Raw genomic sequence first — 25891 nt, 5'->3', positions numbered from 1 at the left:
TAATATTCCTTCACAATTCAATAAACTTTAAAAGAGACAGCATCTCGCAAGCAGATGGAATTACAGAATAATTTTGGAAGAACTCTATTTTATCACAGGACATGCATTTCTTACCCCTGTGGTTTAAGTGTTCTGCACAAAGAAATAATATACCCACACTTAATTGCAATGTTATTAAATTTTTCAAGGGGAAAAGAATAGTGAAAAACAAGTCAAAGGGACCTGTATTTAAAGAGACCTGTATTAACAACACCATAACTAAGTGTGGGTATATTATTTCTTATGCAGGACACTTAAACTCCAGAAAATATCTGTTAAACACAAATAATTTTGATCACTGAGAGTACCTGTTTCTATTCTTCCATTAAACACGGGGCTGTGTCTAATGCAGAACAATCAAGGCACAAATGTGTACAACAGGTGCCCAGTTTACATGTGCTCTTTGTAAACAGTGGTGGTCCTGCTGCTTGAGAGATGAGATGCTCACTGTCAACTGGGGCAAATTATACTTATCACTGTCATTATAAACCACTATGAGCACCTGTTGGAACTGAAAATTAAAGAAAGAAAAAAAAATCAGGGTACCAAGAAGAAATGAAGAAACAACAACATGGCTGCATAATGTCTGTGTATCTCTGACTCTCTATGAAGCTAAAAAAGAGTACGGGAATGGACGGGGAAATGACGGCAGGTGAGAAACCCAGATGGATGCCAGAGTGGCACAGGCACCTGGCGGGAGAGCGAGTGTCACCTACCCAGGACGGGTAAGTGTAGACCACTCCATTTTCAACCTGACCATTTCATTCTGTTGACACAGATTTGACATCACCCAGGCAATTCAGAGTTTTAAAAGAGATTTCACAACCATTTCATCATAAAAATGGTCTTCCCTCCTGGAAGGAATCAGTATGTTTATTTTCACTATTACTGCAGAGAGATCGCTTCCTAGGATACTGTAACACTGAGGGCAAACCACTCCTCAGGGTTTCTGGGCGCTGAGTCGTGGTCCAGCAGGTGAGGCGGTGCTTTGCTGGTGTGCATTCTTCTTCCTTGGCCCCACAGAGCCCCTCCCAACAGTTGCAGGCTGGGGAGGTGGGAGGTGGGAGGTGGGGAGTTGGGGGGATGTTCGTGGGCTAGGGGAGCACCTGGCAGGCTATGCACACAGGCAGCTGCATGGCCAGCCCTTCTCCTGCCTCTTCTGTGTCCTCAGTGGGCTCTGCTGTGCACTCTCAGGAAGGAGTGAGCAGGCAGGGTCTCTTCCCACCAAGCCATAACTGACCTGCACAAATGTGTCTGCCACTTGCCAGACTCACTCTTCCCCAAAGTATTTCTCTCTCTTACTGAGCTCTGCCCTTGATGGACACAAGGAAACTGCAGGATTAAGAGACAGATCAGGAAGGTGAATTTACGCAAAAGCAAACCTTGCATCTTCCAAGCTTTCCGCTGTTCTTCTTTGGCGATTATTTCCATGTCTTTGTCATATACGTAGTCCTGACACAAGAAGCAGTATATACCTCCATATGTCAGATCTATGGCTGAAAAGAGAAAAGGGGTACAGATAAAACATTTAATTAAAAGTTAAACGGGAACACTTTAGGACAGAGAGTTAAACATGTAAGCAAGGTTTTCAGACACTGTCTAAATCATCTCCTGCTCATGTCCCTGCACCCTGGTCCAAAAGGACGTCCTCCCACTCAGACTGTCGGTCCTGAGCAGGTGAGGGGTGTGTACTCTCTGGAAGCTCCTACCAATGGCTGAGGAATCTAAGAGAAGTGCCAATCCATACTTTACAAAGGACCTAATATTCAAGTATCAGAACCTCTGCTGCCATCTCTCAAAGTGTGACATTTAAAATGAGTAAAATTTCATTGATTATTTTAAGTCCATAAGGATTCCTGACAGGAATCGTGACATACAGTAACTATGCTTTACTACATCTAGAATTCCTGATACTTTACAAAAAAGAATGTGACAGCCATCTTCTATTACCTCTGCTGTTGGCAGCTATTTGCTACACTGACTTTAAGAACAGAGGTAAAATAGTTTCTACCCGGAAAACCTTGATATCTGGACCCAGAGCTGCCTGCTGCCCACCTGCAGGTGGGGCCAATGCACTTTCCCAACTACATCATCTATAAAACAGGAATAATATCAGGGTTCTTAATCACTTAAGTCCTTTGAGCATCTGGAAGAAAGATACTCTCAATTCAATAATAAAAAAAAATAGTGGGGGGGGGCCTTAAATTCATAAAGAAGTAGCCGACGCTGGGAGGAGGCATTAAAACAGAGTGGAGAGCATTGATTTAGAACAGCTGGTATCAATCCTAGCTCTGCCACTTGCGAGTTATGTCGCTTTGATAAATTACTCCACTTCTCTGAGCCTCAGTTTCCCCTTTGGTAAAATGGTGATAGTAAGGGTACTAATGCCTCACAGGTCTGTGTGAAGATTAAATTAGCACATACAACTTAAGTATGCCTCCTGATAAACAGTGATGTCTTTTCAAAAAATCTCAGTTATATTTTATTTCATCTTGAGTTACTACGTCCTAAATTAATATTATGGTAGATCTGTAAAATCCTCTAAAGCAGATCTATTTTTTTTTCTTTTTTTGTCTTTTTGTGACCGGTAAGGGGATCGCAACCCTTGGCTCGGTGTCACCCGCACCGCGCTCAGCCAGTGAGCACACCGGCCAGTCCCATATAGGATCCAAACCCACGGCAGGAGCGCCGCTGCGCGCTCCCAAGCGCTGCACTCTCCCGAGTGCGCCACAGGGCCGGCCCTAAAGCAGATCTGTTAAAACTCAAAACAGCAATTTAAGAATTCCATGGTTACCCTTTGACCCCCTCAAAAAACTAGCAAAATTCCAACAAACTGAAGTATGTTAAAGTCTTCCTCAGAGCTGTCACAGAAAGTGAAGCCAACTGTCCTTTGGCCCTACATATTCATGAGCAGTGCCGCTCTTGGCCTGTGGATATCAAGGAGAAATCTGTCGGGGACAAGCTTACAGTAAGGATGGTGGGATCTGCAGGCAAGCAGAGGCATTCACTGAATATGCCACACACACAGCCGACAACAAAAATACCAGCTGAGGGAAGGGGCACAACCACCCCAGAGCGTGTTGAAGTCCTCCTAGACTAAGCCCTTCTCCAAGGCGCTTCCACATGGCAACACTCCTGCTGTACAAAGCCAACTGATGTTGAAAGGGTGCCGTGAGTGTTCTGGGGACAGAACAGTCCCTGTAACAAATAGCATCGGGACAACTGGATGTCCACACACAAAAAAATGAAGCAGGATCCTTACCTCACCCCACATACAAAACTTAACTCAAAATGGATCACAGACCTAAATATGAGTCAAAAGCATGAAACTTTTAGAAGGAAAGATAGGGGGAAATCTTTATGACCTTGCATTTTGCACCAAAAGCACAAGTAACGAAAGAAACAGGTAAACTAGACTTCATCAAAATTTAAAACTTAATGCATCAAAAGACATGATCAAATAGAACTACCATATGATTCAGCAATCCCACTGCTGGGTATATACCCAAAGGAATGGAAATCAAGGCAGAAGGATACCTGCTCTCCCATGTTCGTTGCAGCTCTAGTCACAACAGCCAAGATTTGGAACCAACCTAAGTGTCCATCAGTGAATGACTGGATAAAGAACATGTGGTTCAAATATACACAATGGAATACTATTCAGTCATAAAAAGAATGAAATTCTGCCACGTGCAGCAAAATGGATGAGTCTTGGAGAAAATTATGTTAAGTGAAATAAGCCAGGCACAGAAAGAGAAATAATCACTCGTAATGTGAAAGCTAAAAAAGTTGATCTTATAGAAGTAGAGAGTAGAACTGTGGTTACTAGAGACTGGCAAGGGGAGGGGAGGGGGCAGAGGGATGAGTGTGGGGAGAGTGGTCAATGGATACAAAATTGTCGAGAGACAGGAAGAATAAGGTCCTAGTGATCTACAGCAATACAGGGAGACTATAGCCAACAATTAATTACTGCATAACTTCAAGTAGTTCATTGAGAGGATTTTGAATGTTCCCAACACAGAGATAAATATTTGAGGTGGTGGATTTGCTAAATACCCTGATATGATTGTTGCACACTGTAAAAATGTAGCAAAATATCATATTGTACTCAAAAATACATACAAATATCATGGGTCAATTAAGAAAAAATAAATTAAAACAATTTTTTTTTCAGAGACAGAAGTAAATTAGGTTACCAGAAACTGGGGGAAGAAATAATGAGAAGTTATTGCTTAATGGATACAGAGTTTATGTTTAGATTGATGAAAAAGTTTCAGAAATAGATAGAGGTGGTAGTCACACAGCATTATGAATGTAATTTATTACATGCAATTATATGCTTAAAGATGCTTCAAATGGCAATCCTTATGTTATATATGTTTTATCACAATAAAATAAATAAAAAGACATTACCAAGAAAGTGAGAAGACAACCTACCAAATGGGAGAAAATAAATGCAAATCATGTACCTGCCAAGGGTCAACTATCCAGGAAAAAAAAAAAAAAAAAATATATATATATATATATATATAAATGAAAACCCATTTAAAAAACAGGCAATGGATTTGAACTGATATTTCTCCAAACATATACAAATGGCCCAGTAAGCACATAAAAAATGTTCAACTTCACTGGTCATTAAGAAAATGCAAATCAAAGTCACAATGAGATACCACTTCACACTCACTACGATGACTATTAAAAAAAAGAAAAAAAGAAAAGAGAAAAAGAACAGAACATGGAGAGGAGGTGGGGAAACCTGACCCTTGCACCCTGCTGGAGGGATGTAAGAGGGTGCGGCACAGCAGGGAAGGCTGCTTTCATGCAAGTGTTACCATGTGACCCAGCCATCTCAGTTCTAGGTACATATCTTAGAGAAATGAAAACTTACACCCACATAGAATGACAAAGGAATGTTTACAGCAGCATTAGTCATAAGAGCCAAAAGTCCAAACAACCCAAATGTCCATCAACAGATGAATGGATAAAGAAAATGTGGTGTATATACACACAATGGAATATTATTTGGCCATACAAATTGTAGCGATGAAATACTAACACATACTACAACTTGGATGAATTTTGAAAACACACTAACAAAAAGAGGCCAGATGCAAAGGGTCACATAGTGGATGGTTCCATTTATATGAAATATCCAGGACAGGCAAATCCAGAGACAAAAAGCAGACTAGCAGTTGTCAGGGGATGGGCAGTGATTAGTTAATGGACATTGGGTGCTCTGAGATGTGAAAAAGATTTAAAACTAGAGAGGCAGTGGTCACGCATCACTGCAAGTGTACTAAATGCCACTGGACTGTATACTTTAATATGGTTAATCATGTTATGTGAAAGTCACCTCATCATAAAATTTAAAAACCCAAACCAACATCTACAATCAAGGTAGTTCCCTTGGAAAATTATTTCATAGTCCAAAGTAACTATTCTAAGGACAAAGCCTTGACTGTGCCAAGACAAAAGGCTGAAGTACTGTATGGGAATGTAGCTGCCTAGAACGAGATTGAAACACCTGTCCAGTCAGTGCGGAGGCGGGCCCTGTGTTGTAGGGGCTCTCCTACTGCTAGAGGATGATGTCTGCTTTTGTTTTTATATGTCAGTTCACTACTATCATTCTGTTCGTAAGAGCATCACCCACAATATTCAGGAAGACTCACTTTAGGCTTCTCGTGCTGCTCTGATTAAAACTGCGTGCCCAGGTGAGTAAATGATCTAATAATCCACTTCAGGTCCCACTTGATCATGCCACCAGCTATCCCTTAGACGAAGAAGAACTTGGCCACAAGGCAATCAAGGTTTCTTGTTCCTTGGGGCTGGCTGGTGAGCTCAGTTGGTTAGAAGGTGGTGCTGATACCGAGGTCCAGGGTTCAATCCCTGTGCCGGCCACCCACCAAAAAAAGGATTCCCTGTTCCTCATACAACACGAGGCTGCTCAACTGAACTGCCTTGAACACCTGGCAGAACACCTTCCATCAACTGACAAGCACAAACCGACAGTGCATGAAGCGTGTGAACCTGTCTGTGACGGTGGCGGGGGTGGTGCAGCATGCACAGAGGAGGGAGAACCAGCGACCCCCCCCCCCTCATTTTTCTCATGCCAGTCTTAACACTTTCAAGCTTTGCTTTCCCACTCTCCTCCCTCCATGCCAATCTCCCAAGGAGCAGCAATCCAATCCCGTTAATTCACACTCAGGTATCGCTTTACCTGTTACCTGCTTTAGAAGGACAGTAATTTAGGAATCAAAGTAAACCAAATGTGTTTTCCCTCCTTAATGTGGGGGAAGGGGGAGGGGAAAGTGTCAGGGAGCAGGAGATAGGCAGGTAATAAATATACTGCTTAAAAAAAAAAAAAAGAGCACAGGCTTTGGAGTCTAACAAGCCTGGGCCTGAATCCTGGCTCTGCCATTTCTCGGTTACATGATCCGGACAAGGCACTTAATCCTCATTTGCTCAGCATATGTTGACAGTTGTTTAGCGAGTTTAGCAGAGTATCTACTTCTTGCACGTTAGGCACCAGGCACAGCAAACAGTCCGCCACAACCTTAGAGCTCCCATCTATACGCGGGTGACAGTACTGCCAAGCCTGCAACGTTGTCTGCGAGGTTAACTACAGTACAAGTCTCAATGCCACATGAACCTGGTTCACTGAACAGTCTGAACTCACTGAGGTACAAAAGAAAAAGCACAGTTCCTCCAGCTACTGTCTTTTAGTATGCTCCTTAGCTCTTTGATCATATTAAACTGTAAGAATAATCTTCCTTGGGCAATTAACACTCATTTTCAGATATTAAGAAGAGCTGTTGAATTAAAAACTTCAATCTCACATCTCTTTCACAACTTTTATCCCCCCAGGTCTGTGGGGATGCAGTTTACTTAGCCTAGCACCTATTTCAAACAGTTTTATTATCATTCCACACAATTCACCTGTTTAAAGTATATGATTAATTCAATGACTGTTGGTATATTACATTATAATTTTTTAAGTTATGGTAATATATAGAACATAGAGTTTGCCACTTTATCCCTTTCTAAGTGTAAAATCCAGTGGCATCACCTGTGTTCACAATGTTGTGCAACCATCATTACTATTTATTTTCGAGACTTTTTCATTACTTCAAACAAAAACTCTGTCACAACTAAGCATTAACTCCCTCTCCCCGACCCCAGCACCTAGTAACTCCAAACTTACTTTCTGTCTACGAATTTGCCTATTCTCACATAAGTGGAATTACACAGTATTCATCCTTTTAGATATGGTTTATTTCACTTAACATGTCTGCAAGGTTCATCCATGCTGTAGTGTCTATCACAACTTCATTTCTATTTATGGCTGAATAATATTCTATTGTTTGTATATATCATATTTTGTTTGTCCACTCATATGTCAATGCTCAGTTGTGCTGTTTCCACCTTTCGGCTATTGTGAATATTGCTGCAATGAACGCTGGCGTACGAACATCTGTTCGAATTGCTGCTTTCAATATTTTTGGCTATATCACTAGAAGTGGAACTGCTGGATCATATGGTAAATTCTGCGTGTAGCTTTTTGAGAAACTGCCAGACTGTTTTCCACAGCAGCTGTACCATCAAATCATAAAAGAATCTCTTCTGATCACAATGGAATAAAACTATAAATCAGTAACAGAAGCAAAACTAGAAAATTTACAAATATGTGGAAATCAAACAAAAATACTCACAATGAGTCAAAAAAAAAAAAATCACAGTGAAATCAGAAAATACCTTGAGATAAATGAAAATGAAAAACACATCACCCCAAAACTTATGGGATGCAGAAAGCAGTGCTAAGAGGGAAATTTACAACTGTCAATGCCTATGTTAAAAAAGAAGAAAGATCTCAATCAATAATCTAACTGTGTACTTCAGGGAACTAGGAAAAATAAAATATAAGAGCAAACTAAACCCAATGCCTGCAGAAGGAAGAAAATAATAAAGATTAGAGTGGAGATAAATAAAATAGAGAATAGAAAAATAGGGGAAAAAAAATCAATAAAACCAAAAATTTCTTCTCTGAAAAGATCAACAAAATTGACAAACCTATTGCTAGACTGACAAAGAACAAAACAGAGAAGACGCAAGCAACTAAAATCAGAAGTGGCTCAGGTGGTTAGAGCACAGTCTGATAACACCAAGTCCAGGGTTCGATCCCTGTACTGGCCGGTCACCAAAAAATATATGATTAAAAAATAAATAAATAAAATTAGAAATGAAAGTGAGATCATTACTATTGACTTTACCAAAATAAAAAGAATTATAAGAGAATACCATGAACAATTGTATATCAACAAAGAGGATGAAATGGATAAATTCCCCAAAACACACAATCTACCAAAACTGACTCATTAAGAAATAGAAAATCTGAATAAACCTATAACTAGTATGGAGGTTGAATCAGTTACCAAAAACCTCCCAACAACTAAAAGCCCAGTACCAGATGACTTCACTGGTGAATTCTACCAAACATTCAAAGAATTACACCAATCCTTCCTAAACTCTTTCAAAAAGTAGAAGAGAAAGGGAACACTTCCTAACCCATTTCGTGAGGCCAGCGTTACCCTGATACCCAAGTCAAAGACACTGCAAGAAAACTACAGATTAATATCCGTATGAACACTTATGCAAAAATCCTTCACACAATACTAGCAAAGTGAATTCAACAGCATATTAAAAGCATTTTACACCATGGCCAAATGAGATTATTCCTGCAGTATAATGAGAGTTGAACATATGAAAACCAAATCAATCCATGTAATACAACACATGAACAGAATAAAGGGAAAAAACCCACACCACCATCTCAATTGATAAAGAAAAAGCATTTGACAAAATTCAACACCCTTTCATGATAAAAACGCTAAATAAACTAGGAATAGAAGGTAGCTTCTTCAATATGATAAAGCAGACATATACAAAAAATCCACAGCTGACATCATACTAAATGGTCAAAAACCTATATATCAAGTCACAAAGGAAACTTAAAATTAATTTCTAGCCTTACCACACATATTTAACCTTCAAGAAATTCATGGATTCTAACTCAGTGAACAGTTGGACACTTCTCCCATTTCATGGTTTTGTTTCTTAAAGAAAACTTTATAAAAATTTATTCATTCTAGCAGAAGTAAAGGCAGTTTGTAAATTGTTTGCTAAAATGAATTAACACCACAAATTTCTGAAAAGATTTTTATAGATGATGCTGGGTAACAATAAGATTCTTCAGACAATTTTCTTAAGTACAAACATATTTCCAATTTTCCATAACCTTTTAACCACACTGAATCACAGCCAGGTGTAATAGTAGCCTAAGAATCAGATATGGCAGGAATACTCTTCATTTATATTACTAAAAACAAATATCGACACAAAGGAGATACCACAGAATAGTACTATACCCACACTGTCCTGACCAGTGTCCTTTCCCTCCAGTTACTCAATGTAAGATGTCATCACTAACTGCCTGGTCCCTTTCCTCTGGTCAGGCGTCTGGCTCATCCGTGGCTGGGGAGAGCCCTATAAGCCATGAGCTCTTCTTCAAAAAAGGTGAGTTAGCTCATTGTGAAAACATGAGCCCCTCATTCTAAATGGCCTTTTTGCAAACAGTTGCAATTAGTTATTAGTCACAAATGAGATATGTGCACTGGAGACAAATTAGTTACTATAAGTTCATCTCCATTACTTAAAAAAAAACTCACAAAGTTTGAGGTAAATTATAAAACATCATGAGGGATGGGTTTTGTTTTGTGAATTTCATGTTTATTTAATATGAACTAGCACCTTGTCACCTAGAAATTAAAGACACGTTTCCTTTACAACAACTGTAGTTGTTGCAAACAGCACGATACTGAGGTGATAGCTTCCACGTGTCCATATAAAATGTTGGCTCATAAACACATCAGAAAGGCTGAGTACCCCAATCCAAAATGATTGGGACCAGAAGTGTTTCGTATTTCAGATTTTGGAATATTTGCAGAATACACACCAGTTGAGGATTCCTAATCCAAAAAGCTCAAATGAGCACTTCTTTGAGCATCATGTCGACGCTCAAAAAGTTTTGGGTTCTGGAGCCTTTCAGATATCATATTAGGGATGCTCAAACCTATATAAAATAAAGATCTGTTTTGCCTTAAAACTTCTCAACTTCTTAAAAAAAATGAGAAAAAAACAGACATGATGATGTGTTAGTCTCAGCTAAAACCACAGGATTTATCCTTTACTATGTGTACTCCTTATAGAGAGGTTTAAGAGACACGGATTAGTGCAGTGATTTAAAAGCTTGCATAATATTGTTTTAAATTACGACTTTTTAGACCAATGTTTTCGAGAGAGTATCGTATCGTCACTTTAAGGGAAAAGGCCTAAAAATATCTTGAGCTGGAATTGCTAGTCTCACACAAAATATTTTCTAAAACAGGTTCTCTGCCCTGGATCCTCTGAAAGTGATTTTGTGAAGGACATCCTAACAAGGTTGCAAGCATTTAACTGAAAATGCTATTTTGCAGGAGAGAAAGAAACATTTAATGACCACAGCCAGAAAAGAAAACCAGAGCAAAACTCAGTGTTATGTAACTTCCAGAATATGGAAGAAGATTGAATTTTTAAGTATATGAAAGGTAAATTTATCTTGCCACAGAAAGTGTTAAGCTAGACTTTTCATGAACCTGTATTATTGGAAGCAATGAAAACCCGTGGCTGAAAGCAAAGAAAAAAATCACCTACATATACCCAACTCCATGTTGGCATCAATAACCTAATACTGCATTTAAGATCTTTCTTTGCAAATTTTTGCCTAATCTAATTTCTAACTGTGCTTCAAATGTTCTGATATTTCATTGGCAGAGAAAGTACTAAAAGATTTCATATCAACATTTCATAGAAAATTAGCTGAACATAACAGTAAGCCACTGTCATTTATCATTTAAGGTTAAATAAAATGTTAACACCAATTTAAAAGCCTTAAGGTAAACTGGGTATATAATCCATTTATCTCTTTCATTTCTCCTGTAAGGTTTCACAGGAAGGGCACAAATTATTTTACTTAAGAGAAGTGGTCTTTTGGAAGAGTGCAACTGTAAGTAGAGATTCCAAGAACAGAAGCTGGGGGCAATGACTATCCCGTCACAGAAGGGCGCCTTACCCAGGTTGTGCCGTTTCGACTTTGCATGTTCGTGAATATGTTTCTTTGTGAAACAGCCAAAGAAGACACAGTAGAGGCAAGAGTGCAGCCTATTCAGGTGGACACCACAGACATGGCAAACGCAGGACTTGGCCTGAAATTCAGAGAAGAGAATTAATAAGCAGTGTGTGACAAGACAGGCGTTCTCAAAGGAAACCTGTGAGCACAACCCACAACTGGACAGCTAAGGGAGGAAAGGATGGGAAGTTCACCTCAAAGCCTCACTACTCTAAAAGATTACTTCATTAACCTTTCAATTGCCCCAAAAGGGACTGACTTCATTTAACTTGAAACTAGCTCCATATAGGAAAACTCAGCCCACATCAACTACCAGAGTTACTGGAATGTTCACCACATTCTCCACCCAAGTCCCAACAGGTGCCCACACCCAGCTCCTGTCCCCACTCCAGCAGCAACTCCTGAACCAGGATATCATTTAGGTTTGATAACCCAAATTCTAAGACAACAGCAGGGACATGAATCAAACAAACATACAGGAACAAGAAAAAGGAAAAGCTTATTGCCAAGAAACAGGCCGCAGAAACCTAAAATTTCAATCACGGCAATTACGAGCACCAGTGGTAAACAACTCTGGTACACCCAAACGGCCCCATACCACCGACTTACAGCCCTGACAGGGACATGTAAAAATGAATAGGAGACAACGTAAGAATTCCCACTGGGCAGTTCTGGTACAATTTGAGCATAAAAATGAATAACAAGAATGATTATTTATACTGAATAAAAAAAAAAGAATCCTAAGTCCATACTGAAATTAACACTATAAATACACACACTCTTCAAAGTCTTCTTCAAAGGAGTAGGAAATGTAGTAGGAAATACAAAAATACAAAATCTTCATTTTACAATCTTCATAGAAATAATTGATTCAGACAAGAATCATCAATGAATGTTAAGCCATTGGGTAGAAAAATACTGGGTCATTCACAAAAGCCAAAATAGTAGAAACGGCCCAAACACCCATCAATGGATGACTGGACAAACAAACTGGTACAGAAAGGATGGAATGTTATTCCACCATGAAAAGGAAAGAAGTACTGATCCAGACCACAATATGACTGTACCCTAAAAACATGCTAAGTGAAGGAAGCCAAACTCAAAAGATCACATAAATCGGTGTGATTCCGTTTACATGAAATGTTCAGAATAGGTGAATGCACCAAGACAGAACTGAGACTGGAGGTTGCCAGGTACTAAGGAGAGGGAGAACAGGAAGTGATGAAAATGTTTTGTAACTCAACGGAGGTGGGGTGGTGACCGCACAGCACTGTGAATGCACTACGTGCTGCTGAACTATTCACTTTAATGGTTAACTGTGGGGGTTGTCCAGTTAGCTCAGCTGCTTAGAGCATGGTGTTGGTAACACCAAAGTCCAGGGTTTGATCCCTATACTGGCCAGCCACCAAAAAAAAAAGAAAAAAATAAATAAATAAAGTAAAATGGTTAATTTTATGTTAATGTGAATTTCACCTCAGTAAAAAAATACATTAAATTGTATGTATGTATGTATCTCTCTTCCTTGGGGCACTGGGTATTTACAGTTTCAAAGTATCATCCCAGATACTACTTCTGCCAATTAAAGGGGAACAGTTACCTTTACAACAGAGGACTCTGGCCAACACCACCTTGAGCAAATGTGACCATGGGCTCCAGCAAAGTAGAGGACCCACGGGGTGCTCCTACAAATGAGGCTCACCTTGAATCTGCTCATGAGAAACATTCAGACAAGTCCAAATGGAAGGACTTGCAAAAATGACTAGCAAAATGACTAGCCTGAGTTCTTCAAAAATGTCAGTGTAATGAAAGACAACAACAGGTGGGGAATTCTAGATGAACAGAATCTAGAGAGACATGAAAATAAATGCGGGGCATGATCCTGAGCTGAACCCAATCTGCAAACTTTTTGATTCATAAAGGACATTATGGACAACTGGGATATTTAACCATGGACTATATATAGTCATGCACTGTATACAGACCACATATACCATGGTGGTCCCTTAGGATTATAATGGAGCTGAAAAATTCCTACCACCTAGTGACATCAGAGCAGTAGCCATGGTAAAGTTGTTGCACAACCCGTTATCTTTATATGTTTAGACACACAAATACTTATCATTGTGTTACAGTTGCTTACAGAATTCAGTACAATAACATGCTGTACAGGTTTGCAGCGTAGGAACAACAGGCTGTACCATATATCCTAGGGGCATTGTCCGCGACACCATTTAGGTTTGTGTTAGTACAATCTATGATGTTCACATGATCAAATCGCCTAATGACCCCTAATGACAGCATGTATCCATGTCGTTAAGCAACACATGACTGTACTAGATAATTCTATTATATCAAAATTAAACTTTGAGTGTGATCATTGCATTGTGGTTATGTAGAAGAATGTCCTAGTTTTTAGGAGATGCACTTACATGTAAACTATCATGAAGTCTATAACCAACTCTCGATGATTCGGGAAAAAAGGTATACAAAGACATAAAACAAATGAGCAAAAATTTAACAATTGATCAATCTAGATAAATGTATATATTCATTTTAGTATTCTTACTATCTGTTGTAGGCTTATTTTCAAAAACGTATTAAGGGAAAACTATTATGCTGAATTTCTACCTTATTGCCCAACAATTCCACTCCTTGGTTTATATACCACAGAAGACACGTAAGAGAATGTTCATTGGCACCTCTCACAGAGTGACGGAGACACAAAAGATTACTCAAAGCCCATGTATTCAGAGCAATGGGAAGCCCAAAGGGACTGCACCCAGGGAAAACCCCTTCAAGAGAGGAGAGCCCAGGCACAGCCGAGTCAATTTTTGCTTCAGTTTTTATTGTAAAGACAAGGAAGTTATAGAAGAAAAACAGGTGGTTAATCAGTCATAGTGAAAACATAAACAAACTGGCTACATGACAATCTTCATTAAAGCAGGTGTAACTTAAAATAGTTCGAGCAATTTACCATCAAAAGGAGTCATAAAACTAAGCTATGTGACGTACAAAAAGAAACAATGAGATTAATCACCACAGCAGTGCTTAACTCCCCAAGAAACTCAAAGAAACATCTTAGGGTAAGATGTGGAACATCACCCAAGCACTAACTAGCAGAATATCCTTGAAGATTTCAGCTCACATACTTTCCCATCATTTAGGTTTAGCTGCACCAAGGGCAACTGCCCCCAGAGCAATCAATTTTCACTGTGCTTCAATTCTCTTATCTGCAGCTAAGTCTTTAGTTCTGTGAAAGTTTTCTGGTCTTAATCTTAGCATTTCTTCGTGTTTTTGTAAAGGGTTGAGCTTTGGCCCCCTAAGCTAGAGGCTCTGGCCTCCTAAACTACAGGACATTGGTCCTCTAAACGACAGGATTTGGCCTTCTAAGCTACAGGCTTTGGTCCTGCAAAATACATGTGTTTTATTTCTATCTCATTAATGTCAATATCCTCTGCAGTTCATAGCAATATTAATTGTAATACCCCAACACTGGAAATAGAAACATTCATCAGTAGTAAAAAGAATAAATTGTGGTATTCAATGTAATGCTGTGTAGCAAAATAAAGGAATCTTTGGTGTACTCAGCAACATGGGTAAATCTCACAAATACAACACTGAGTAAAAGCAGCTAGACACAAATAAGTATATACTGTATGCTCCCATTATATGAAGTACAAAAACAGGCAAAGCTAACTCATAGTTATGCAAAGTCTGGATAGTGGATACCCCTGTGTGTGGAGGGTAGGGACCAAAAATGGGCAAGAGGGGGTTTCTGGAGTTTGGGGTGCTGCCCTCTCTCCTCTGTGCAGCAGGGACGTGAGTGTGTTCACTTTATGAAAAGTCACCAAGGTTTCCACTTCCTTTAAGAGGAGGAATAAGAAACCATAATACAAAATAAACACACACAGTGGTAATCTATGTGGGTATACTAACAGATATAGATGAAATACTATGAAAATTAAAAGAACAATCACATCTGATTAAGGAGGATTGGGGGGAATCAGAAAAGTTTGTATACAAAAGGTATAATTTCAGCAGAGAGATCAAAATTTTGCAGAATTCTACGGAATAAATGTTTCTTTCTTATAAGGGGTATGCTATCAATTCACATGGAATAAACAGAATCCCTAAGAGATTCCCTAAGAGAAAGAAGGAATAAGGACCTAATGTCTTCCTCTAGGTGACAGTGTTTATACGTTTACAAACGTTTACAGACCTCGGATGCTCAACTGTTGGGGTTCACCACTCACCAGTAAAGACATATTTTACTGGACTGATGGATTCAACACAGTTAAGAGACAGCTTCTTCTTCTAACATCAATTAAACAGCAAACCAACAAAGCACTTGGTACTAAATACAGAATTCAGAAAGCTGTCTTTGATGTATTCATAAAATCTTAACCATATGTCGTTTGTATTATTTCTCTACATATTAGCACTGTCTGACAGAAACATTATACAATGTTGGAATGTTCTACATCTGAATTGTTATAGTAGCCACCAGCCATATGTAGCTATCAAGCTCTTGAAATGCAGGCAGTGAAACCAAGAAACTGAATTTTATATTTTATTTCATTTTAATTTGTGTAAATAGCATATGTGGCTAGTGACAACTATATTGCACAGCTCAGTTCTAGATCCCCAAATGGGCATTGTTAAATTACAGAAAGGTTTTTATAATATGTGTCCTGAGTTCATTTACCACAGAAGGTAAAGCCACTCCATAAACTAGAGTAGCTCGAACTAACCTTAGATATCATAAGACTCATAATAATTACATTTGTAGGTTTGAAACCAATACTCAAGATGTTTAAACAAAGGCAGGTGATTAACCCCCAGATCTGTGAATGTCCCGATTTGGAAAAAGCTAAATTAAGGGTCCTGAGATGAGGAGATTATACTTGATGATCCAAGCAGGCCCTAAAGGCCATGAAAAGTATCCTTGAGAGAAGCAGAGATCAGACATGGAAATGAAGGCAATATAAAGATGGGGGCGGCCAGTCTCTGGAAGAGGCCAGGAGCGGACTCTCCCGTAGATTTCTGATGGGAGCACCATATTACCTCTTGCAGAAGCCACCAAGACAGGAAGGTATCAGTGCCTCTCTCCTTATTTTGCACTTCTGGCCTCAGAATTTGAGACAATAAATTTCTGTTGTTATCAGCCACTCAGTTTGTGGTAATTTGTTACAACAGCCACGGGACACGAATACAGGATTCACGTTAGCTATTATTCTAACTCCTTAGACACCCTTGCAGCTCAGACCCAACATGATTTAGGACACACTTGCAGAAGATGGTGCTGGTCTGATTGGCCAGGGAAAGTGGCAGGGAGGGTATGCACGTTGCTGGCGTGGACCATGCAAAGGGGCATTGCTTCTGAAGCCCATGGCTGCTGTGGCTGCTTCCCACCCCGCAGACAGCTTCCTGGCTGGGTGGCTTCTGCAAGAGGTAGGATGGCACTCCCACCAGAGGCTCTATGGGAGAATCCATTCCTGGTGCCTCAGTCAGCAGTGGCTTTAGGTCAGTTTGCAGATCTAACAGCTTCCAGTCGAGGAGGCAGCACAGTGACGACAGAGGCCAAAGGGTTCTGCAGGCTGGTGAGCACTCCTGGAGAGTCAACCTAGAGTCCACCGCTCCTGCAGCCCTTGCAATGATTTCTATAGTAAATCCCTTTCTCCTATAAACTAATTCATGTAGATTCTGTAGCCTGCACGTAAATCCTGAAACATAACTAGGTTGTATGTGACAAGAATGGAAGGATCAATAATTTAAGTAATCTAGTAGCTGTTGATTTTATATAATGCAAGAAACACACTGAAAGTCCATTAATTCAGTCTCAATATTAAGAATATTCCTTTGGGTATCTTATTCTTTCTTATCTCCTTTCTCACACTCCCCCACCCCTGCCCCAAGATGGGAAGGGGCAGGGGTGAACAGTCCTTGAAGTCCACAAGTGTGGCTCACACCAGTGGGGGGACTTAACTGCACAGGGAACTTTGAGTCCAGCTTACAGAAATGTATAAGCATGAAATGGCACTTTAAGCGCTAACGTACGTGTCACACATTACCCATGACTTCCAACTACTACTGGCCTATCAAAATGTGACAATTTTAAGAAAGTAAGTTTAATTATCTTATGCATCCTTTTCAGTGACTTTTTCAAGGACTCAAAATTCTTTTCTACCACCATGAGCTCTGATAAAAGTGAAAAGACAGGTATAAACATTCTATTTTTGACATAAAAAAAACTGTGGCACTAAAAAGCTAAAGACTTGACCAAAATTAAACAATCTTCTCAAATAAATTACCCAACCTCAGAAAGCCAGACTCAGACCTTTGAATCATCTCAGAGCTAAAATAGATCTTAGAATCCATACAGTCCAACCCTTTAAATTTACAGGAATGACCACCTCATTTAGCAGAAGCATAAACTCAGACTGATCTAATTTTAAGGCCCAGATCTGGCATCTACTAGCAGTGTCCTTGGGAAGGTCAGAAGACTTACCTCCCAGACCTATCTAAAAAGTATATCACAAGCGCCAAAACCAAAATGAAATTAAATATGAAAAGTGCTCTATAAAAAGTAAAATGCTAGGTAAATGCAATGTACTATTATCATAAATGGAACATGAGGGAAGCCCAAGAGATGCTGTGAGCTGGTCAGGGGCACACATCTGGGCAGAAGCAGGGCTGGGGCAAATTTGAGCTCGCCGCCCAGTTGTCAATTACTTGTGTACAGGGAGCAAGCAGATTATCTTGAAGCCTTATTTTAATCTGTTGTTCCCACTTTATTCCTGGAGTCTTTTACCAGAGCTGCTGTAATAATAAAATTTACTGATTCTATTTTAATTTCTGTTCTTCAACACTCTGCTACAGGTGCTAGCCAACATAAAACGAGAGGCAAGAAAAACACTCAATCTGTAGGGTAGGTTATTATAGTCCCTGAAAATTGAGTTTACTTACTTCCTTTCTAAGCTTCTGTCTGCTTGATACCAATCTGATGAGGTCTGTGCGCTAAAGACAGGAGAGTCTTGATAGAAGACATATCACTAGTTAAGATCTTGCCAAGGTAATCAAGTTCAAGTCTGACCCAGCCTCTGGACTGGCTGCCAATTTGCAGGAAATACAGGGGACAAAAAAACATTTGGAGACTGGCTGGTTAGCTCATTTGGGAAAAGGTGGTGTTCATAACACCCAGGTCAAGGGTTTGGATCCCCTTACCAGCCAGCCAGCCAGCCAAAAACAAAAACATTCTCAACTTGCAACATGAGTGTGCAATCAGCAAAATCCAGGGAAAGTCAACAAGTCAAAAGGCCCAAGTTATTCAACAGATAAATCAAAAGGAAAAAACAAAGCAAAACAAAAAACTAAGAAAAAGAAAGGGATGAGGAGAGAATCAGTAGATAAAAAGCCTTAAAAGACAACAGTTCAGCCAATAATGGAAGATGGAATACTATTCAGTGATAAAAAGGAATGAACCCAAGGTGCAGAGTTTGATCCCTGTACTGGCCAGCCACCAAATGTCAAACAAACAAAAAAAGAAAACAAACAAACAAAAAAAACCCCAAAGGAATGAACTATCAAGCCACGCAATTCACACTGCTAAATGAAAGAAGCGAGTCTGAAAAGGCTACAGCTTATATGAACCCAACTATATGATATTTTGGAAAAGGAAAACCCAGACATAGAGAACAGATCAGTGGTTGCCCAGGAGTTGGGGAGGATTGAATATGGGACTTTTTTTAGGGCAGTGAAACTGTTCTGTGTAGTGCTGAAGTGGTGGATACATCTATCAAAATCTACTAAACTTCACAGCACAAAGAGCAAAACTTAATGTGTGCAAAATTTTAAATAACTGATGAGGTAGTCAGAGGATGCCAGGATGAAGAGCAGGCTATGACAGAAGAATCTGGTTGTATTACAGACATAGGACACACTCTCACTGAAAAGTCCTGGGGGGAAAGGTAATCTAAGTAACTTGGAAATGAGTGGAAAGTGTAAGACTAAAGGGAAAAGGATCCATACCTAAGCATGGTAGACTAGGTGGTTAGGTTGTTTCCTAAAAGGGTACAATTCTGAAACCTCTAAACATATATTCTGAGGCTGAACAGACAGAGAAATGGATTGTGAATGGTGCGAGCCAGGTTTCTCTCTGCTGAACAGATAAGCAAGAGTGACAAGCTAGAATGATCCAACTAGATTAGAGTTGGAGACATCAACATGAACTCATGCATAGCTTAATATGCATGCAGATGGATATATATCAACATAATTATAGACCTGTGTGTACACACGGATTAGCATTCACATGCCTACTTCCTAGCTCTGTCCCCTGAGGAGGCCGAGAAGCCACGATACCCCAGCAGCAATGAGCACACCAGTGCCCAGATCTTGGTTTCTAATTCCATCCTCCAATAAAACAAACCATGGATCCTTGGAGAAATGGTAGAGTCTAAGGCTGGGGCAGAAACTATACAAGATGAGCCTAGAACATCTTGAAGCATCGGAAAGTTAGAAAGTGATCAAAAACAAGAAACAAAAACAAAAATAATGTACACATGTCAAAGGAACCTAGGAGCCAACTGAGAGTGTTCCCAGTGGCTAAAGCTAGAACAATTGGAGCAACAAAATAATGTAGTATTGGATTTTAACCCAAAGTGTAAAAGTGCTCAAGTCCATACTGATATAAATGTTTGAATAAACACATAAATGGGCGAGAATGGGCAAATCTTCCATATAAAAAATTCCAAATAATTATGTAGCTACTCCACCTTCAAGGAGGAGGAACAAAACTGTCTGCTCAAGGATGACCTGTGCAGAGTGATTTCCTTCCAAAAAGGACAGTACGAAAGGAGGGAAAACAAGTCATTCTATAGTGGGAAAACCTCACAAATATGACCTCAGCCACATGGTCAAGCTTACCACCAACAATGGTAAGACATCTTGATAGCACCGCCCTCGATACAACGTAATTTGTTTTGTTTTGGTGGCTGGCCAGTACAGGAATCCGAACCCGTGACCTTGGTGCTACAAGGCTGTGCTCTAACCAGCTGAGCTCACCAACCAACCCTAATGGGATGTGATGAGAAGGGCACTTTACCTCTGCGGTCTTCCTCTCCCAAACCTACAACCACAGTTGAACCATGAGAAAAACATCAGACAAACCCAAACTGAGGGACATTCTACAAAATACCAGATGAGTACTCCTCAAAACTGTCACGGTCATCAAAAACACAGTCTGATAAACTGATGGGGGAGCTCTTTATTGTTCTTATAATGTTTCTGTAAATCTAAAATTATTCTAAAGTATAATTTATTAATTTGCATAGAATGTGTGTGCATACACAAACGAGTAGAAGTAAAACTGGGGAAACCTGAATAAGATGGGTGGATTGTGTCAATGTCCATATCCTGCTTGCAACACTGTACTGTAGTTCTGCAAAATGTTACCACTGGGGGAACTGGAGAAAACATACAGGATCACTCTATTATTTCTTACACCAGCATGTCAATCTACAATGATCTCAAAATGAAACTTTTAATTAAAAAAGAAAAAGCTTCATATTTTAGACCTTTTACTTGAATGGCCTATCCCCTACTTAGTATGAATGGTGTAATGTTTTGTTGTAATGATTTGAAAGATCCAGTTCACCTATAAAGTAAAAAGTTAATTCCTCAAAGAAACAAATTTTGAAAAGGAAAAAGGTCTACCTAAAAAAGGACATATCAGAAAATGAGCTAGACTGAACAAATAAAAACAATTAATGAAAGACAGAACAGAGCTCTCAACAGTGTTCTCACACCTGGCTGAGCCAAGGACTAGTTTAGTCACTGATGGAGACAGTGACACACACAGACTTCATGGCTCTTACTCTCTCTGCTAGACCCTGTGTGTTCTCTATCAGTCACCCAGGTATTTTGTTTCTCTAAGCCAGTAACAGAGAACTGCTATCCCTAATAATGATTTCTACTCAAGCTCAAACATAAGACGCTCTTTCATAACTGAAGAGAAGGATCAGACTCCAGAATGGAAAAGCACGGACAGCAAGGATGACCAGTACAGAACCCTACAGTCAACCACTTTCCAAGACACATGGCAAAGTACCACTGACTCAAGATTAATAATGCAAGACCCTTTTTCACCTGAAATGACCTCCCTTTCCACACCCGACCCATGCCTCTAAAACACTGATGCATAAGCTACACTCTTCTCAGGCACAGTGTCCACAGGCTGAGAGCTCCTGTAGTCACTTGTGAAGATACTAAATGGACACTAGGCCATTATGGTCAAACTTTAATGTTTTATGTTGAGTTTTTTTTATTTCTCTCCTTTTCTGACTCTACTCCCCAATGTTTGCTACACATAAAACTGCACTTTTCAAAGACACCTCAGGTTTGAAATAAGTAGACATATCACACTTCAACCCCTCAGCAAACCAAAACATACACAGTTAAAACGTCTTGTCTAAGATTATTCCTTCTTTAAACTGATTACCAGGCTTGAGCTTACTGCAGATATTTATTATCTTGCTATCTGACACCTACTGTTTAAATGGTCATTTAACAATTATGACTTCTATTCTTCAAGGCAGAAACACAGGGGTAAGTCTGCAGTAGTTCAGAGTTGACTCTGGACCGAAGAGAGCATGGCAGGTCCAAAAAAAGATGGAATCGCCACCCTCTCTTCCAAAGGGTGCCATTCCACATTTCCTTAAATAGTGGTGTTAAGACCACAAACACAGAAAATAGAAAAAATACTCAAGTAAGGTGCAATTTCTGGACTGTTAGCCTTCTGGCCTCTCATCTACCATTGCTTGGGTAGCTTTCCTTCCCTTCTAGCCCTTTTCCCAAACCAAAAAGTTTCCCTAAAAACTTTTATCCAAAGGGTTTATTTAGGCCCCAAATTCCAGGCCTTAGGAGCCTTCCTTCAGATTACGACCCAAATTAAGCCAGAATTGTAATGGTTCAAAATTGCTAACAGTATGTTCAACAATGCTTCCACTTGTGGTAAAGCATATTTGGTAAAGTATTTAATTTACTATAGCTCTGTGTTTTGAGGACAAGCTGCTGAAAATTTTTAGAGTCAAAGAAGAGAGAGATTATTATTTTAAAAACACTACCTGTCCCCCAAAGTGTCTATGTATTCAAAATATAAAGTAGAATGTGTTGTTATAATAACCAGTAAAACTGTTACACTTATGGACTTTTTTTTTGACCGATAAGGGGATCGCAACCCTTGGCACGGTGTGGTCTGCACCACGCTCAGCCAGTGAGTGCACCGGCCATCCCTATATAGGATCCGAACCCGCAGCCTCGGTGCTCCCAGTGCCGCACTCTCCCGAGTGAGCCACAGGGCTGGCCCCACTTCTTGACTTTTTACTAACTTTTTATCTTTACACATAAACCTTAAAGTGGTAAGAAATGTTACATTTAACATGCACCAGAAATGCAAATGAGAGAGTCCACTGTGGTAATACTGAGTCCCAAATTGTGGAAACATTTTTTCCATTCAGCAGCACCAGAGTTTTACTACAATTCAAGCCTAAACTGGGCAGAAAGTTATCAAATCTGATGTCTTCTCATCCCTGCCTATAAAAAGAATAATCAAAGTTTAGATACAAAAAACATAACCCACCTGTCCTTAGATAAGAAAACGTGTAACCCCTGTTCATCTAGGGATCCATTTTTGTAGTTAAATTGTAGCTGAGATGTCAACCTCGAAGGCACCTTTGTTTGTTTACAAATATTATAATTTAAGTTGAAGTATTATTTCATAGTAAAGTTCATATCATTAAAACCACAAATATCCTCAGTCTACAGATCTGCTGAGAATCCCATGCAAACTGTCAAACAGGTATTATTCATGGTTAATCAATCACCAGGGTTAAACTATTTCTCAAACCAACTCTTCCTTAGCTGTACCACTAGAGAGTGCTAGAAATGCACGTAAGACATGAAGTGATACAAGAAAATGACTCCCCCCAAATCAAACAAAAACAGATGAAGGACATTAAGGGTTCACTGCTGATATATCACCAAACGGCACTGCAATTACTAACAGATCCGAATTTTAAAGAAACATTTATCACTCCCTGTCCATAACTCAAGTTCTTACTACTGAATAATACAGATGTGGTTCAACAGCTTTCAAACTAAGCAACTGAAATTAGAAATTAAAAGATTAATCAGAGCCATATATAGCAAAACAAACAAACAAACAAACCCTTCCTTCAGGAAATTAGGTAAAGTTAATGATGGTTTAAACTTGACTCCTTCAGTTTTGTTAAAAATCACCAGGGAGGGGGAGATGGAAGGCGAAGGAAGGGAGGAAGGAAAAGGGGAGGGGAGATCCCCTACTTAATCCAACGCAGAAACGAATCTTACACACGTTACACGTCTTAATTCCAAAACTAAAAATATGACAGCAGCTAAAAATATGATAGATTGTCACCTGTAGTACACCGGTTTTAATAAGGCAGTGTTTTTTAAGGGAACACATTTAAGGGAGCCCGTTAGCAAGCATCCGACTCTGATCCTAACAGAAATCTCTTTCACCTCTGATTTAGTTCATTCATTCTGAGATAACGATCCTCAGCATTACTGATAAAAAGAAAATTAACGCTTAACATTCCCTACGATCCCAGCGAATCTGTTAGTTTTCCCACTAAAAAGTGCTAATCACGGGGGAAACTGCCTAACAAACAACTCCCAATCTCAGATTGTAATAAGCAAAATCGCGTTAAACTGTAAAATCAATGTTTATTCAGATACTTGGAGAGAATAACGTTATATAAAAACCCTAATTGCTCGGGTGTCCTGACTGGGAAACAATGTAACGCTGAGTATCACTTTCTCAATGGCTCTTGGAGGGGCTCAGTTCCTGGTGAGAGCCTCATCGCAGGAGGCACAAGCCCCACCTTCCCATCAGCCTGGTCTTTTCTTTCAAACCCACCCTGCGTGGCTGCAGCACAGACCCGCATGGTCGTGGCCACGCGCCTCTGCTGGACGCGGCTGTCCTCGCCCGGGCGCAAGGCTCCCTCCGCCTCCAGCCTCCCGCCCCAAAGCCCAACTGCGGGAAGAGCCACCATCGCCCTGTATTCTCTGTGCCTGCGAACCCCAAGGACCACAGCGACACCCTAAGGACCCCTCGTCCTGGACGTCCGGCTCCGTGTCCTCGTGCAGGTGACCCCGCCCGACCTGAGTGGATGGACACTCCAGTGCAAAGGATCCCCAAGACGGCGACAGGGACTAAACGCCGCAGACCCCGGCTCAGGCCCGGCGCAGTCTTCCTCTCTTTTCTCATATTCTGTTATTTCCTCCTCGGCGCCCCCAACCGAAACCTCCCAGCCCCGGAGGCTTCCTCGCAGGGGCCTCGCGCTGGAACGCCAGAGACCTGCCTCGACAGTCCTCTGCCCACGGTGGCACTCGCCCCCCCCCCCCCCCCCGCCCCTGCTCTGTCCCCACCCCCGCGCCCGGAGCTGAGAGAGGAAGAGGGGGAGGGGGCAGGGGTGGGGGAAGGGAAGTGGGAAAGGAGAAGGACCCCTCCCCCTCCCCCAGCAGGGGAGCGCAGCCCGGGGGAGGGGCAGCAGGAGGGTCGTAGGCCTCCCTTCCACCTCCCCCTCGCCCCTACGCAGGGCCGAACGTCCCCGGAGGATGCGAACCGCGCGGCGCCGCAGAAGGCGGGGGCGTCCCGGGGCCGGGGCCGCCCGGGCAGCTCCCGGCGGGGAGCGCGCACCTTGCGCTTGCGGGCCTCCGCCGCGCCGCTCCACACGAAGCACTGGTAGATGGCCCGCAGGTTCTGCTTCCAGTTGTCCACCTTGAAGCTGCTCAGGTGCGAGCAGCCCGGCGGTGCCACCGCCAGCTCGGCGTCCATGGCCTCGCCCTCGGGCTCCGGCCGGGACACCATGGGGGGTAAGACCCGGCCGCGCGCGGAGGGCGGCGGCGACGGGGGCGAGGACGACGCCAGCGCGGCGCGGAGGCTGCTCAGCGACGCGCCCGGGAACAAAGCGCAGGAGCCGGACAAAGATGGGGCTGCGAGAACGCCGAGGGAAGGCGGGGGCGAGGAAGGCACCGCCCCGAGCTGCGGCCGCCCTGGGGCCGCCCACGCTGCGCTCTCTCGGTTCGCGGAGGGCGGCGCGGGGCGGGGCGCCGGGCCGCGGGTGAAGATTATGTCATCGTTCGGACGAGCGGCGCCGCACTGCGCAGGCGCCAGCCTGGGCCAGGCCCCGCCCACGCCGGCCTCCTCCTCGCGCGCCCAAAGACTCCCGGGAGACCTGGAGGGGGGGTGGAGCCAATGAGGACCCGCCCCCGCGCCGACGCCATTGGTCTTCCTCCAGCCCGCGGCACCTCCGGCTGTCCTCATAGGCTGTCAGTACAGTCCGTCTGGTCCACAGCCACCTCCCGGGACGCTGGCGCTCTGACGTTCCTGGTCTCCCACTGAGAGGTGGGGAGTCGGGGGCGTGCTGAGGATTGGGTGACGCGGGAGATCCGTCAGGACACTGAACCGGTTTGCACCGGCCTGGGCTCTGCCGCAAAGAGGCGGGGCGACGGGCCGCGGGCGGTGCAGATCCTCGCCGCCTCGCTCGCCTGGGTCTGTACCCTGAGCGTGCGCCTTCCCACCCGAGC

General features: G+C 41.7%; 1 protein-coding gene across 1 annotated transcript in view; it reads right to left on the bottom strand.

The window, feature by feature from the left end:
* Positions 1 to 25377, bottom strand: part of USP22 (ubiquitin specific peptidase 22) — a 45496-nt gene extending 20119 nt beyond the window's left edge. The window contains exons 1-3 of the mRNA XM_063112087.1: positions 25002 to 25377; positions 11207 to 11339; positions 1422 to 1535 (exon numbers count right to left, since the gene is read on the bottom strand). Coding sequence (XP_062968157.1) covers positions 1422 to 1535; positions 11207 to 11339; positions 25002 to 25172 — 418 coding nt within the window. The 5' untranslated portion in view covers positions 25173 to 25377. The remainder of the gene's footprint in view (positions 1 to 1421; positions 1536 to 11206; positions 11340 to 25001) is intronic.
* Positions 25378 to 25891: the final 514 nt, after the last annotated feature.

Source organism: Cynocephalus volans, chromosome 10 (assembly GCF_027409185.1).
Source record: "Cynocephalus volans isolate mCynVol1 chromosome 10, mCynVol1.pri, whole genome shotgun sequence".
NCBI lineage: Eukaryota > Metazoa > Chordata > Mammalia > Dermoptera > Cynocephalidae > Cynocephalus > Cynocephalus volans.
Note: the sequence above shows the minus strand (reverse complement) of the source record. Positions and strands in the feature narration are given on the sequence as shown.